Below are 13,884 nucleotides of genomic sequence, written 5' to 3'. Positions count from 1 at the left end.
AATTATAAATTGCAACATCCTGGATATGGACGGATACGAAGCTGATTTTTCAATCGATTGCCGAGAGAACGAAGGTAATCAGTTGAAAACTAACCGAATGATAAGCATCAAATGCCATCCTAAATTGGACATGAACTCGTCCCCTGTTCCGATTTTAGTTTTCTTTTTACACCCCTCTAGAGGAAGAATGTAGTTCTACACCAATTAATACATGAAGCCTGATTATTTTTGTATTTTCGAGCTTTTTTGTTGTTGGCTATAAACTATAGGATCTACAAAATTGTGGTAAAAAAATATTGAATTCTGCTCAATCCACAATAAGCAATGTGAAGGTCGACTTCCCGTTATTATTTCTTTGCTTTTTGAAATACTACTTTATATAATGGAATATTTCAACAGTAGTTATTGAATGACTTTTTTTTAATGAAAATATCCTTCTTGCGAAGCATAAATGTCAAATAACTTCCAGAGAATATTATTGTTAGGTTTTTTTTTCCTTTGAAAAACATGTCCTCAAATGATTTTTTTAAAAATTTTAGGGTTGAGTTCTCCTGGAGTTTTGATAATATTCTCAAATTCGTGAGCAAGTCTTGCTTTCATAGCAATTTGTTTAAAAAGTTTCTTCAATTGCGTCACAAGGCTCTTGTCCGTGTTATGCGCAGTGAAACGGATTCAATTTTATTGGGGAATATAAAGATTTGGCGAGAAAACAAATGTGTTTTTTGTCTTTAATGTTTTCGCAAATGCTGTATTCTAGCGGCAGAAGAATATTCGGGGTTAGTGGGAAAATTTCTACTAAGAATCGAATAAAGAAACAAAAAAATCACTCACTGAAAGAATTTTTTCCGAAAAAAAAGCCATCTCTGATGAAAAAAATGTTATGAAGGTGCAAAACAATACACCTTTACAAAAAAAGTTTTTGTGTGCAAAATTTTTTTTGAATACATTTTAACTCAAACAATCCAGCTCGTAAATTCTATTCCTTGGGCTTCATTTTTGACGAACTTTGTAGTTATCTCATCAGTTATAAACTTGCTCAATCACAGGATACAATACATTGTGGTAGCATATTTCAAATAAAATAAGATAAAGTATCAAGCCCCTTAATCCCAAAAATTCTTCTGCCTCATGAAAACACTCAACACACCATGAAACGGATTCAATTTAAAGCGGGTTATAAAGATTTGGCGGGAAAAACTCTTGTGGTTTTCTGTCTCTAATGTTTTCGCAAATGTAGCTTCCGAATGAATAACAAATGAAAAATTCATTTGTTAAAGAAACTTTCCGGAGGGAAAAACGCCATCTTTGTTATTGAGTGCAAAGTATTATAACCTCTTAAAATTAGTTAAATTAAAATAGTCAAATTGAATTTTTATTTGCGGTTTATCGACAATAAACCACCACTGAGTATTCGATACACCTTTCTAAAAAGGATAACAGAGAGTAAACCAGCTTATACGATAGTTTTCGAACAACTCATTAATGATTTGAGATCTCAAGGATATAACTGATACAATAGTGGTTAATCTATCAGTAATTTCAGATCTGTTTTGAATGCTGTCAGTGTTGAATCTGGGTTTGCCTAGTTACAGTCACATTTTAATACAAACAAATGGGTTCCTGCTTTGTAAATTTTAAACCTAACGCTTCAATTCTGACGAATTTTGTAGTAATCTCATCAGTTATAAACTTGCTCGATATCAAGAAACAAAACATTGTGGTCGCATATTTTAAATAAAATAAATAAGATAAAAATTGTGAAGAGACCAGTTTCATGAAAATCCAATAGACCAGCTGCCAAATCCACAGCCGAATTTGTGTGAAATCCCTCTCAATGACAACCACAAACTTTATATTGAACGTTTTTTCCTCTGTTCGGTGCGTCTCTAACAGGTTCTCGAGTTATCTTCTTCTGCCAAGGGGTATATAAAAGATGTTAACCTGGTTTCTCAAGGTGTATAGGTGTGAGCAGCCGTAGTAGAGAGTATTGCGAAGCAAAAAAAAACAGACTGAACACCTTATATAGCATTAACGAGCGAGAGAGAGGGGATTTTTGTGGAGTGTGAGAGCGCAAAAGATAACGCGATTTTCCAGGTCGATAACACAGAATAAAAAAAAGTAAGCGAATAAAATCGAGTCTTTCTCGTAGTGGTACTTGGTTCTCGCACTCGTTGTGTAAAATAAATATTCACCGAGGCCCCGTGTGGCGGCCACGGCCAGTTCGAAAGAGGTAATGGAACAAAAAATAAGAGAGGAACTTACCACCAGAGCATTAGGTACGTGCATCAGCTCATGCTTCTCGAGTAAGTCACGGTTCGGGAATGAGGCGGAGCATTGTAAGCATGCGTAGGGTTCTCCGCTGCTGCTGTGGCCACCGCCGCCAATCCCGTAGCTGCTGCCACCTCCAATACTGCTGCTGTTGCTATTCGTTGGACTAATAGACCGCCCACCTTCGTCAGCAATTGCGGCAACGGTGGCAGCGCTAAGACCACCACCTGCCAAGGTACTTCTACTGCTACTATCGCTACTACTACTACTGCTGCTGCTGGTACTGCTGCTGTTGCTGTTACTACTACTACTTCTGCCATTAGTCGTCGCCGCCGCCAGGGAGGTTGGCTCGTTGCAGCTGCTGTCCAGCGCAGAGGAAGAAACGGGTGGAGACGGCAGGGAAGCACCTATTGATTGGAACGATTGCTGATAGAATGCCGACAGCGGGGGTGAGGGCGTTGCGGAGCCATGCTCTTGCTTAATCATGGAATGCACTGTTTCGAGATGCTCCTTCAGGGCCTGTGAAAAACGTGAAAATTTTAGCATGAAAAAAAACTCAACTTCCACGACACTGCCGTGCCGTGCCTCACCTGAAAACCCTGCAGCGACGCGTGACACTGTGGACACTGAAGGAAGCAATCTGTCTGCGGGGTGTTACTTTCATCGTCTTTCGGTAGCCCGGATGCCAATGGTGGAACTGCAAGAGAGAACAGAAAAAAAACTTTATAACTAACTGCCTGTCAACTGTGTGCTGTGTGCTGCGCTGCTATGAATTACGGGGTGTATTGAAAAAAAAAATTAAATAAAAAACACTGATGATCTCATCAGTTTTCCTCTTTCTGGTGCACACAACAATCCGACTCGGCTAAGACCCGTCCTGCTACACACAGGACAGGAGAGAGAACCCGTCGTGTGATGATGATAGCAATCATATAATATAATGATAATCTCATATTTTCTTCTCGCCTCAGTAACATCAAACAAACGTGGATGCACACGAATTGCGAGGAGGGCTCTCGACTTTCGTCCCGTCGCCTGCCTTCGGTCTATTCAAATTCCACGACCCGCTTGCTCCAGTAACTGATGGTGAGTGCTCTCACGCTGAGTCTGGGGTGAGTCACACGCAACCACCTTAATTTATATCAATTAACTGGACCGCAAACACCGAAGAGGACCGAAGCTCTTCATCAGGCACCGAGAGATCTGCCAGCGTCTGATGCTGGCGGCACAAATGATGGGGGCAGCAATTTAGAACTTTATGCCTTCGTCGGTTTTTATTTGCTTTTTTCCACGTTTCGATTTCTCTTATTCAGAGAGACCACAGAGAATCGCTTTGCTTACTACTGTCACATGTTGATTGTCTACTGGCTGTCGGCTAACAACGGCAGGAAGAGAAAAAACCTTATGTGGAGGGTTTTCACGCAACCTCGCCTTTTCCGGGTTTTAGTGAGTTTGATGACGTCGTTAATCTTAGCAAAACTATTTCCATTCAGACTTCGTTTTGATATATTTTTTGTTCTACAAAATATTGGTCAAAGCACATGTTTTCTACATAATTTTGCTCTTTTCCAACAAAATGTTGCTGAAATCGGCTCCATTAAACTTTGGTTAAATAATATCGTTTATAATAGATTTTAGTAATACTTTACAAGTCTAATTGAGGTAATTCTGCATACTTTAACTCTGAAAAAACCGCGTAAATTCCGGAATCCGCGTAAAAAGCGACCTTAGTATATTTAAAATTTAGCGGCGTTGAAACCCCACGCAAAATCCGAAATCCCTGTAAAAAAACCGCTCAAAAACCCGCTACAAGTGACTAAGGTGTATTTAACCGTCATGTACTCGACATTTTTAACACCCGTAAGTGTTCGGCAGGGTATCCGGATACCCACCAAAATGGAATGCTTCTAAATTTTTCAATTCATTACCAATTTCGGATCTTTACCCGTCAAAAGACTGGAAAATTCATCTATTTTTAGTATACGGGACCATGTGCGAAATCGGGAATCTGCTTCAGAATGGCCATTTTATCAGATGGACTAAAAACAAACGAAAATCTACCTGGAGTTGTTTGTAAAGACAAAAATTGGAACTTAATTACGAAGCGCCCTTCATCTTCATCCTACCTTCATAGTATCTTTGGAACAAATCAAATCATCAAAAATTATGAAAAGTAGCACTATATTGAAAAAACTACTAAAAAAAACTAACTTTTTTGTATTAAGATATAAAGGAATGGTTTATTTGACAAACTTGTAGAAAGTTAGAAAATATGAAGCATTGCTGAACGAACAAAATTCCTATCTTCGTTGGGTACAAAGTTATGAAGGCTATTATTTGAAGGTCACTTAAAATTAAATTTTTTGTATTTAACTTTTGTTAGTTGCATTTTACAAAAAAAAGTTGCTCATGGTAATTGTTAAGGCACTCAAATCACTAAAATATGCTGCAGCTTTATAGGAAAAAGCCCTGGAGTTATTTGACCTTCGAAAAAAAAGCATATTTTTTATGCCCCATTGCTTCTTTAACATAATGTTTTCTTGTAAAATACAACTAACAAAAGTTGAGTACAACAACAAAAAATTTTTAGTATATTTCATATAAAATAATCTGTAACTCTGTACCCAATGAAGATAGGAATTTCGCCTATTCAGCAAAGTTTCATATTTAAAGTTTGGTTTAGATTTTTGTCAGATTTGAGTCCGGTTTGGATCAGATGTGGGTCAAATTTGGAGTAAGTTTTAAGGCACATTTGCGGTAAGATATGGAGTCAGATTTGGAGTTGGATTTAAAGTCAGATTTGGGTCAAATTTTGTTTGGATTTGGGATCAAATTTGGGTCTGATTCCGATCAAGATTGGTTTAGATTTGAGGTCAGATTTAAAGTCAGATTTGGAGTCGGATTAGGAGTCTGAATTAGGGCAGGTTTGGGTCAATTTTGAGGTCAGATTTGGGGTCACATTGAGATCAGATTTGGGGTCACAATTGGAGTTAGATTTAGAGTCAGATTTTGGTCGAATTTGGGGTCATATTGGAGTCAGATTGGGAGCCATATTCGGAGCCAAATTTAAGATTAGATTTAGATCAGTTATGGCCAGATTTAGGTTAGATTTGGGTACGGTTTTGGTGAGATTTGGGTCAAATGTGGGATCAGATTTGGGTCAGGTTTGTGTCAAATTTGGATCAAATCTTGGGTCAGATTTGGGTGAAATTTGGTTTAGGTTTGGTTCAGGTTTTTGTCAAATTTAGGGTCAGATTTGGGGTCACATTTGAGGTCACATTTGGGATCAGATTTATAATTAGATTTGGAGTCAGATTTGAGATTATATTTGGGTCAGAATCGGGCCCAATTGGGTTGTTTAGTCATTCACGAATTTCTGATTTTTATATATCAACTAAAACAGTGTAATTTTCTGAGCAAAACGAGATTTTTTTAAACTGTATATCATTGTAATAAAAATCGCCTTAAATCGCTACAATGACAGTTGGTATATGGGCAAACGGTCATTGTAGCGATTTCAAGCAGTTTTAATTCGGGATTTAAAAATTCAAGGACAACGATAGAAATTTTTTGAAAATCACGTATTGCTAAGAAAATGCTTTCAAATAATATAAAAAACTGATATAGCCAAACAACCCAATTATGGCCATTTTTTAATCCATTTTTTGGTTCAAATTTGGATCCAAATTTGGGTCAGATTTGAGCCAGATTTCAGTCAAATTTATGTTCTAAAACTTTGCCAAATAAACCATTCCTTTATCTTTTCACACAAAAAAGACTGTATTTTTTATATATAAAAACCTTCGGTTACATATGCTTGCCGTACTCTAATATGGGTGGATTGGAACAAATAGAACCTACAACAGTTTGTAGTACTTGAGCTAACCGATAAGATTATAGCTTTTCAACCGTTTCTGTGGATTTAAGTGCCCCTCGCAAGCTCGAAAGTGCGTCAAAAGACCTCAAAATAATTACTCACCGGGTTCGTCGCTTTTACGTTTGCTTACGGGAAAGGATGAAATGAAGGATTGTAGCTTTTAAACAGTTCCTGTGAATTTTGGTACTCCTAGCCAAGTAGGTTCAATGAATTGAATTAAGGTTTTTTCGTAAGTGAAAGTATAAAAGATGAATTATTTTTTGGCCTTTTGACGGATTTTCGAGCTTGCAAGGGATACCAAAATTTACAGGGATGGATAAAAAGCAATAATCTTTCATGCTTGAATAGTTTGAGCTCAAGGCCAGAACCATTTTTTTTTGAAAATCTGGGGATATTTTTATGTAAATTTGAACCATTATTTTATGAATTTGTTGACTAAAATTGTGAAGAAAAGGATTTTTTGAGTAAAAAATTTCTAAAGGAAAGACTTGGAGTTTTTCCAAAAAGACGTCCAGTAAATACGTTTTTATTGTTGTTGGTCTTTGTCCATTATTGATTTTTGTTGAAGGTCTAATCCAATAGAAAAAAACTTCATTGAAGAGCTCAGTAATATTTTATCAATTTTTTTATTCAATTTTTTTCTCAAAATAAAATGCTCATTTCAAGATGGCTTGACAAAGTATTTTTTTTTAATTCTTTTAGCACCAATATTTAGTGGTTAATTTGTGGTTTCGAAATCCAATTTGTGGTAATTTGTGGTTGAGTAATTTCTGAGAAATTTTCAGAAAACTGAGTCAAGCCATCTCTGAAAATGATTTCGCTTCAAATGAATCGGACAACGATGGTATATACATCAATCGAAAGCTCTTAATTTGTGGTTCACGAAAATGTAGTTTTTATAGGCATACTTCATATTAAAATAATTAAAAAACTATTATTTAAATTTTTGAACATTGTTTACCTCTTGTTGTCAACACCGACCGTAAGCGGCGTTGGATGAGCATAGTACTGACACCTGCCGATGTTAGTGCTAGTGGGTTATCTAGAACATATCGACAGTCGTTCATATATATGACATACAGTTGTCGCTGCCGTTGAAAACTTTTTTGTTTTATTATTCAGGGGGTAGTTGTAGTAGCATATTCCTGAGACGAGAAAATATCGAATTTTAATTCTAGTCAGGACTCACACCTTTGGGCATTTACCATGCGTTTCAACCGTTTCCTACAGTTCTAAGGCCCATTCCCGACCTTCAGGCATCATTCCGGTTTCTAAAATACCCAACAGTCGAATACACTTGCGTAGTTGGTTACCAAAATATTATTGTATTTATCGAAACAAAAAATTGTTCTATATTTTTATCAGGCTGTAATTTATTCCAAGAGTTAAAACGTATGTGGTAATAGATTTTAACATATAATAGATTTTGTATGAGAAAGACCAGACCACGCCCCTAGGTGTATTAATTTAAGTTTTTTTTTCAAACAATCGGTGAACGGCAAAACTACATTTCCGGAAATGATTCGACCGAAGATCGAAAAAACTACGCTCGCATGTCTACGTAAAACTTCACTCATTTTGAGGAAATTTACGTAAAACACATGGAGGCTTGTCAACTACAAATATCTGCTAATTGTTCAACATTTGCATTTCGCAGCAAATCTGCACATATAGTATCCCTGCTGTTTACATAATGTTTCACCTTGAAATACTCAGAGGAAGAGATTCGCGGTGAAAAAAATCGCCAATTCGGCAACTGGGTTTCATATATCAGAGGTGCCAGATCTCTGCTCAAAGCGCAATGTTGACTAACATTCGACTTGTATAATCGGTGGTGACGATGAAAGTCCCTAAGAATAGTGGAGTGCTTCACAAAAACTGCTAAGGTGATATATTTTATGCTTATGTTTAATTTTATACACCTTCACTTATTTTGTTACCTATACACAAGGTTTGTTGAACTCCGGGTAAAAATCATTCATTCATTGGCAATAGAACAAAAAATCGTATAGAAATGAACACGTTCTTTTTTGTACCTGATTGCAATACCTCTCAATGTGGTGTTACCTTTCTTGTTCGTTTGGCTCCAATTTTGACGGTTCGTTTGGCTCACCGCATATCTCTCCCCCTGAGTATCTCTAGTTTCACCATACTCATCGCTACACGAAAGCTTTCTGAGAAAAAATCATCTTGATGGTCTAATAGCGCCGCGTACGGTCGGTTTTGACAACAAGAGGTAAACAATGTTCAAAAATTTAAATAATAGTTACTTTACGAACTAATTTCATTTTTGTCATATGACTTACATTTTAAGTTTTAGTAAAGTCCAGGCGAGGGAAAATTTTTTCTAAGCCTAAAAGTCACACCTTCTATTCCCGTTCATTTTCGCATCCTCGCAAACTGCATACATTGCCCGCTTTACTAAATAATAGTTTTTTAACTATTTTAATATGAACTATGCCTACAAAAACTACATTTTCGTGAACCACAAATTAAGAGCTTTCGATTGATGTATATATCATCGTTGTCCGATTCATTTGAAGCGAAATCATTTCCAGAGATGGCTTGACTCAGTTTTCTGAAAAATTCTCAGAAATTACTCAACCACAAATTACCACAAATTGGATTTCGAAACCACAAATTAACCACTAAATATTGGTGCTAAAAGAATTAAAAATAAATACTTTGTCAAGCCATCTTGAAATGAGCAAATAAAATTAAGATTTATTAACAAAATTTACTATAATTGTACTAATTACTTTGCGTTGTTGAAACGAGCGTAGTACTTTTCATAAAAGTTTAAACAATTTTTCACACTCCATTTTTCATCAAAATTATGTCGATTAAATAGCTTTTGAACATAAATTATCGGAAGAAGAGTTAAAATATCATGCAAAACTTGCAAACTGCAAAGATTGTGTCGATTTAGAAGTACACGGATTTCAGAATTCACGCGGGTTTTACACGCGGATTTCGGAATTGACGCATTTAATTTTTGAGCGGATTTCCCAGAAAAGCAGTTTTTTATGCGGAATGTTCTCAATGGTTTTTCATTCACGCTTGTCTACAGGAGAAGGGGAGGTGTAATGATTATGTCCACGTGAATACGATATTTTTTTCAAAAAAGGAAATCTGTCAAAAAAATACATGGGCTTATAATAAAAACTACAGATTTTCTAGAAGACTCTCTTCGTCAGCTATATTTGAGATAAATTTGGAATCATCAAAAGGTTTTTGAGACATGTTGAGAATCTCTCAAAAATGTTGGGTTTTTTGTTTTCTCTCGCTAGCATTAGTACTTTAAGGTTTTTATGGGATAATTTGAAAGTAATTTTCAAAAACTTTATTGTAACTTTTTGAGGCACCTTTAACTAAGCTGTGAGCTAAATTTGTAATCATGCTTCATCTCAGTTTCATCTATCTATGGAACCACTTTTAGCTAATTTTTTGCTTTGCCCTATTATTTTATGAAGAAGCGTTCTCCAACTAAAAACCTAGGCTAAAATTGAATAATTTCCTTTTCGATTTCTCCCTCTCGTTAATTAATAAAGTAATTATTTGAACCAAATTTAAGATTTTTTTTTTGTTTGGCCGATACAAATTTCATTTTCATTTTATGTTACCCCCCTTCAAAAGTGTTGAAAATTGGAAGGGGAAGAAAAAAAAGTTCAAGCCGTTTTGTTTGTATTATTAACTCTTCGACAGCGTACATGCCTCATTTAGCAACAAACAAGTCCAATGACAGTGAAAGTGTCATCAAAAGGCAAGCGATAATGTAATATTTTTCAGCACTATTTTGCATGCAAGTTACAAACGTCGTAACTTGCACACATTTTTTTTTATGAAAGCTATTCCTTTTTTTCTTCCCAGTGTTATTTATTTTTTGCCCTCCCCTTAGCTAACTTTGATAACCGTGGACATAAAAACTATTCAAAATTTTTATCAGCCTTATACATTTAAATTTATTTTGACGTAGAACTACGTTTTACTTTAGCATACCACACAGGGATGCCAACTGAAAAACTGGGACGAAATTTGTCCCTTTTCAAATGCTTATAGGTCGGTTGGTTTTCAATCGATTTTCTTCATTCTTGCAGCAATCGATTGGAAAATTATACACGCATCTGCCCAAATGCAGAAAAATGTTGTTTGAATCTACGAACTATTGAAAATTGTCAAGCCTTGTTGACATAAAAATACCGTCCTCTGATTGGTCGCTTGCTTGCTGTGTGTATGATATGGTATGATGTGTGTATGATATTGTGATGTGATGTGTGTATGTGTGTATAATATGGTATGATGTGTGTATGGTATGATGATATGGTATGATGTGTGTGTGTATGATATGATATAATGTGTGTGTGTGTGTCTGTATGATATTGTATGATGTGTGTGCTGTGCATGGTTTTTAACTCGGCACGTTCTGCTTACTGCTGAATCCGGTTCACGAGATTCACAAGTAAAAATATTGGTTTTGTCAAAGTTTTATAGCGCTCAATACAGCCAAAAAAGCGCTATTAAACTTTGATAAAACCAGTTGTGTTACTAGGGTAATGGAACACTCAATGCATTTGTTAATAGTGTACGTAGTTCTACGTCATTTATGCGGTCGTGTCTTGGATACAACCCTCCTACTTTTTTCTGGATTCCAAAGCATTCTTAAGCATTTTTAGTTAAATGGCAATTCTTTGTTTGCTTAATCCGTTTTTAGAGATTTTATTTTTACATTTTAGGACGAATTGTTATCTTTTTCTTTTTTCTTTTACCTAAGAAGCCTTTACATCCCTTTTTCTCTAAGTTTGATCATATTTTATTTTGAATTTTTTTTGTCTAATTAAAACGTTTCAAACTATCATTTCCATTGTTGGCTTTCCCAAGCCTTCAGAGTTGTTTCGAAACCATTTTGATCTTAATTTGGAATTCATTCTTTTTCTTTCTTCCAAGCTTTTCGATATTTTTTCATATGTTTAGGCTAAATTTACGAAAGTTTTCATGTTTTCTAAAACAAGTTCCATATAGTTTTTTCTTGACTTTGGTATTTTTTCTGGTTTATAGTTGCTTTTTCAAGTTATTAGATACTGATTTGAGATTTATTTCTAATTTTTCCAATTTAGAATTAATTTCTGTTGTGGTGTTTTTGCTGTTCTCTTTTTTTGTTTTCGTAAGTATTTAAAGTTAGGTATTTCAAGGTGCATTTTTGATTATTATGCTTCTGGTTTTTCTAGCTTTTTGTATCCCATCAGTTGAATTAGAATTGTTCTGTTCTTTCGGACGCTTTTGGTTATTTCCAGTAAAACCTGAGATCATAGACTTATATTTTTCGTAAATGCTTCAGAGCAGTTCCAGCTGAATTCGGAGTTATGCTGGTTTCTTTATTTGAAGTTTGAAATGCGTTTGATAATATGTATAAAAATTTTGAAAATAACAATCGGCTTCCATTTGGGAATTAAATATAAGTTTTATTGCTCTGTTATTATTTTCTTTTTTTTTGTCTCAACTTTCTTTCGAAGGTAATCTCCATTTTTTGGTATTTTGTCATTGTCCGCGGTTGTCCTTTGCCTCCTCTACATAGTCTTAATACATGTTTTTCTGAAAAGCTTGTAAAATCACCAAACTTTGCCTGCAATCCAGTAGAAAAACTTCTGATTCTTTTTTTTTGTCAGGAATTGATGGTCGCTCGCTTTCATTTACCGAATTAACAAAATAGATAACTTTGAAATACTGTTATTGTTGATGGCAAGGAGTTTTCATGGAAATTATCAATTCAATCTTCTTGAACAAATTTGCATCCATACCAAGTGCAAAATCAGTAGATGCAGGAATTGCAATTATTTTTTTTTAATTTAACATGAACTATATCATTTATCGAATTGCTTTCTGCAATCTCAGCTGTGAAAAGTTTCTAGAGTTCAATACAAAAAATAACTAAATTCTGAGAGAGTGTTGCCATCTCCACCGGCGAGTTTGCGTGAGAACCCTCTCTCAGTTTAATTCTATATATCCCACCACCACAAACCGCTTGCTTACTGTCACATGTTGAATGTCTACGAACTGCCGGTTAACAACAGCAAGTAGAATCAGAAAAAAAAACCTTGTATCGCAAATTATTTTGCAGAGTTTTGCGGTCATGGTAAAAGACTTCGCGACTAAAATCGTACGCCGCCAAACAAGCGTATCGCAAAAAAAACCCGACGGGATTAGAAATCCGTCAGGCAGATATTGTTCCCGGTCCCCCAGCTGTCTCGTATCTTTCCGCTACGGAGCATCAACAATCCGCCGCGGTTGCGACTTTGGCTTTCCTGTCTTTAGCACAGACAACAACCCATCTATTTGTTTTTTGTTATACGGTAGCAGCAACAGCACGCGCGACAGGAAAATCTCCATGCAAGTTGTAATGTGATTCGCGGTCGGTTGTCTTTGAACAAACCCCAGGACCAGGAAAAGAAAGTTGAATAATGAAGCTCATTATTTACCGAGCTTCCCTCCGATAAACCTGATCGAAAGTGACTGAGCGTTCATTCAGCGAACAAAGTGAAAGCATCTGTCAGAGCACTGGGCGGGCGGGAGGTCCGCCGGCCGACGGCGGTAAGTTTTGTTTAGACAACCACTCTGTCCGACAGATTTTTCAATATTCTAATAAAACTTTGTATATTTCATCTTATGCTCACGCGCTTGGTGCGCCCTACGCGAACGAGCGAGCGGCTGTCGGATGAGAAAATATTATGCACAGTTAAAGCCAATTTAAAAATACGCCTGTCAAGCTGTTCATTTGTCTCCTTTGTTTCATCTCGCTTCCTTCACCGGCGGACGGAGCGGAACCAGTTTCAAGGCTATGGGTTTCCCTCCCGCTCCCATCACTGAAATACCTGTCTGTCAGTTTACTGTTCTGCCTAATTGACCCAACCGCTTCGTTATGCCGTGTTCATTTTCTTAGCACCTTTTTTCCCTCTTCCCATTCTGATCTCAGCCATTAGTTTTTTTTTTGAAGGCTGATTCACATGGCCGCCATTTTTCGCGAACAATCGAGGTCTAGTCGATCAAACTGGAGACTGGTGGTAAGTGCTCGTAATGGGTGTGTTTTTCTATGGGGGACTCCCGCGTCGGCCAAACTGACCGCGGTCCACTATGATGATGGTGGTGTCGAACCTCAATTTACGCTTCTGCTACGCATTGACTACACCACGTCGGAAGCGGGTTTCGGTTTGGTTGGATCAGCTTCAGCTTCTTGCTCCTCTAACTTCAACCGAAGGCGACAAATTGATTACTTGTCGACTTCGAGCGGCTCGATTGACGCGAAGATGGCGACGACGACGTCGACGACGATGATGATGATGAAAATGATTACACATATCTTTGTGGCGTAAGTTGTCGTCGCTGGGTGATGAAGTTCTATGATGAATGAGTTTTGCGTTTTTTTTTTCGGTGACTGTCAGGGCTAACGCACTACCGGAATCTAAAAAAATTCAACAAAAAAAATCTGCTGTTCCACGTTAAAATGTTGTAACGAATGTCAAACAAGACGATACAACGAAAATTCAACGATGAATTTACTCAAGTAATCGAAGCGGCAAAGCGCACTAAGAATAATAACGGCTGTCATCCGAAGAACATCCGATTTCCCACTGGCAGGTGAGCGAGCCGCCCGCTGCGAGGGCATGAAACGCCAACGCGAAACTGCAACTGTGGAGTCGATTCTTCCCCGGTCATAAATCAAATCGCCATCCGCCCCATGTGTGTGT

At 36.8% G+C, this 13,884-nt stretch overlaps 1 protein-coding gene across 1 annotated transcript in view; it reads right to left on the bottom strand.

Moving 5' to 3' along the window:
* Window positions 1-13,884, bottom strand: part of LOC129718040 (zinc finger protein 1) — an 88,005-nt gene that overhangs the window by 51,717 nt on the left and 22,404 nt on the right. The window contains exons 2-3 of the mRNA XM_055668440.1: window positions 2,859-2,965; window positions 2,263-2,787 (exon numbers count right to left, since the gene is read on the bottom strand). Coding sequence (XP_055524415.1) covers window positions 2,263-2,787; window positions 2,859-2,965 — 632 coding nt within the window. The remainder of the gene's footprint in view (window positions 1-2,262; window positions 2,788-2,858; window positions 2,966-13,884) is intronic.

Source organism: Wyeomyia smithii, chromosome 1, assembly GCF_029784165.1.
Source record: "Wyeomyia smithii strain HCP4-BCI-WySm-NY-G18 chromosome 1, ASM2978416v1, whole genome shotgun sequence".
NCBI lineage: Eukaryota > Metazoa > Arthropoda > Insecta > Diptera > Culicidae > Wyeomyia > Wyeomyia smithii.
Note: the sequence above shows the minus strand (reverse complement) of the source record. Positions and strands in the feature narration are given on the sequence as shown.